Raw genomic sequence first — 3,365 nt, 5'->3', positions numbered from 1 at the left:
TGCACATGAAGGCAACATAAATATGTGTAAAACGTTCAACCCATTATTTGAAGTCTGTACAAAAACTGCCCTGAACATCTTAATGATTTAATAACAAGCCATTAACATACACAAAAACTGTTTCAAAATTAATGATGTTTTGCAACACACTTTTAACATCAATTTTTCATTCACATTAGCTCTGATTTTGGTAAATAAATAAGTGATTTTATATCTTTCGCAACGAGAAATAAGAATCAATCATAGCATTTCAGCTTCGATGAGTAGACCCCGTTCGAATATTTACCACAAAATTAATCAATAAATTGATATTAAATTCTACTTAATATCAATAAACACACCATTTTTTAACATATTTATCTTGCTACGGTTAGATTTTTGTTTTGTATCTCTAAATTTCAACTGCGAGTCTTTTGTTGTAAATATGGATTAGCCATCTTGCATATTTTTCACTTGAAATTTTAGTTGTACGAATTCTAGAACGTCCTTTTTTCGCAATAGTTCACGAGTGTATATAGATTTATTTATTTACTATCAATGAATTTTTGAACAAGTAATAAAGTTGCTTTAAGTTTACACTGTACTATATTCTTTTGTATGTTGAATACTTTCATACATATTATTCGATTTTAATTTTGAAGATTTTACGACTTGATGCGCACATTCCTTTGTTTAAATAGATTTTGTGTACGTACTTGTGGGTATTATACCATTTTGTAATTGTTAAACCTCATGTCTCGAAAAAAAATATTAACTTCGTAAGCAAGTCAAAATAAACTAAATTAAAATGTTATTTTATTAAGTTAGTCACATAAAATTTTAAGATAGATGAGGGTCTAAATTTGGAAATCGTAACTATTCAAAACTACCTGAAAATATGTCGTTTAAATTATTCAAAATTTCATTTTAAAAAGTCCGCATTTTTGTTATTTGAAAGAAGCTTCTAACTGGCACTGCATATATTATATAGATTATCAGAAAAAAAAAAAAAAAAAAAAAAAACCCCCATAGGTAGGATATTCTTTCAGTGGTATATCAGTATCAAGTGGAAACAAAATGGGGAATGAGTCTTTTTTTTTTTCTCTCTTTTTTTGCCCAAAAAAATTTTCAACCTGAAATATATTTGATAGACAATTTACTTCTAGATGCTGAACGCTTGGACTATTACGTAATCTGATTCTTCATTACAATAGTTATTAACTATTTTAATGTTTTTTTCTATTTTATTTTCATTTTCTTTTGTAGCTTCTAGAAGGAGTTGGTTTTGTGACAATTGTTACACATGCCAATAAGTAAGTAATTATATATAATTATAATATTATACAACTATATGCATGTATGACTGTATTTCCTGTCCTTCTAGAACGCCGGACATACGTTTATAGATCTCTCTCTCTCTCTCTCTCTCTCTCTCTCTCTCTCTCTCTTCTTCAACAATTAATCAAATCCATCCAAACACCTCTCCTTTTCCCTTTAATCCAAACAAATCTCTTCTTCTCCAAATTATCATTTTTCTACATAAACAATTCAATTCCAATTTCGTCATCATTGATTTCACGAAGTATATACTGAGTTCATACCAAATATTTAATTAAAAGAAAATACATGAATAAATAGTCACACAAAAAAAAGAACCCAAACACTCTGTATTTCTCTTTCATTTTCTGTTCCGTATATATATTTTTCTCTTCGCCCAAACAGATCTGATCCGTGTGAACGAACCATGGAAGTAGATTTGCCTTCTCTGGTTCTCTCCGAAGCCACCGGCGATTCCGACGCGATTCCCGAGGATTACTCGGCCTCTCTCGACAGCGACGATGCCGGATCGAGCTGCTGGGACTCCTCCGATCAATGCCCTTCGAGCTCGACAAACGACGACGACGACGAAAACGACTTGATCATCGACGATCTGGACTGTTCGAACGACACTGAGCAATGCCCGTACGCTCTCGACGACACAGAAGAACACGACGGTGATGACTGTGATCATGATGGTGGTGATGAAAATCAAGCCTCTTATCGACCGTGGAACGGCGGAGAAATCAGACGGCCGAGAGTGGTTCGACGGAAATCTAGCGCTTCGGAGGATTCGACGACCAAAGAATCGGAGCCGTTGAATGAGATGGAGAAGAACAGGCTCTTTTGGGAGGCTTGTTTGGCTTCATAATTGTTCTATTTTTTCTTATGATGTTTCTTTTCGTTGTTGAATGCGTTTAGATCAAAGATTATCAGAAATATTAAAAATGGGATGAATCTAATTTTTTTTCGTCCCACTGTATACAAAAGTTTTAATATCAAAGTGTACAGAATACAAGTCATTTTATTTTTATTAAAAAAAAATAATGTTTATTTAATTCAATTTGTTGTGATCTTTTTTTAATGATTTACTGTTTTCCGTTTCAGTAGAGATATATCAGAATTGTGGTTTTCCGATTATTCTTAATGCACTTTATGATATTGCTTTTTTTTTTTTTCTTGTGATGATTTTATGGTATTTAACTATTTAAGTAGTATCATTACGAATATCCGATTGCTTTTGAGATGGTCGGAGAGACCTTTTGAATTCCAAGAATGTGATTGAGATTTTCAAATTGTGCTCTCTTAAAGCATGTGGGTACGTGGATATACGTTCTATTATTTTTTTAGTGTTTTTTTTATTATTTCTTTACATTTTTAATTTTTACAGTTTAATTATATTTAAGCACAAATTAAAAAAACTCTAAACTTTAATAATGAAAAAATTTGGTCATGTATTTGGAATTAAATTTCATACCCTCACACCAGATAAGAAAGAAGAAGGTAGTGTCATCCAAACTAAATCTTCGGAATAAATTTTGTACAAGATAATTGGACCAAATACCCTAACCAGAAAACTCTAGTGCTTGTCGCCGTCGTCCCCCTAGGCCACGGATGTCGCTCGTACGACTCCGACCCAGAAGGAGGGTCTTTTTCGCGTCTCTTCGCAAGTAGAGAGTTGTTCTGGCGTCCTTTCGCTCCAACGTTGTTGTGGATTCCAGATGCGCAGTCCTCTGATTTCGTCTCTGCCCCGTTGTGATGGATGGCTCCTTTATGGTGTCCGGTAGAGCTGCAATTCAGCATTGGCTTTTTTGGGAGATTTTCTTTAGATCCGGCTCAGATTTGAGATCTGAACCGGATGGTGTGGGATTAGGATTGGAGCCGGGTTCTGGCTACCCGCTCTAGGTGGGCTACAAGGGTTGAACTCCGGCTCTGAGTGGGCTTTGTCTCTGTAGAGGCTGAGCTCCGGCTCAATTTTCTCTGATCGGAATGTTGCAGGTACGACTACAGCGAAGCTTCGGACGTTGACTGAGAGGGACACCGCGAAGGAGCTTCAGACGACTAGCAGT

General features: G+C 34.9%; 1 protein-coding gene across 1 annotated transcript; it reads left to right on the top strand.

Moving 5' to 3' along the window:
* Window positions 1-1,388: 1,388 nt before the first annotated feature.
* LOC149388849 (myelin transcription factor-like protein) lies at window positions 1,389-2,384 on the top strand. Its single transcript, XM_089624053.1, has one exon. It carries the CDS (start codon window positions 1,724-1,726, stop codon window positions 2,165-2,167), a length of 444 nt encoding a protein of 147 aa, XP_089480179.1. The 5' UTR covers window positions 1,389-1,723; the 3' UTR covers window positions 2,168-2,384.
* Window positions 2,385-3,365: the final 981 nt, after the last annotated feature.

The sequence above is a fragment of the Urtica dioica genome, chromosome 8 (assembly GCF_054948205.1).
Source record: "Urtica dioica subsp. dioica isolate 48M chromosome 8, U.dioica_male_clone48M_v1_H2, whole genome shotgun sequence".
NCBI lineage: Eukaryota > Viridiplantae > Streptophyta > Magnoliopsida > Rosales > Urticaceae > Urtica > Urtica dioica.
The sequence above is the reverse complement of the archived record's forward strand: the minus strand, read 5'-3'. Positions and strand labels throughout refer to the sequence as shown.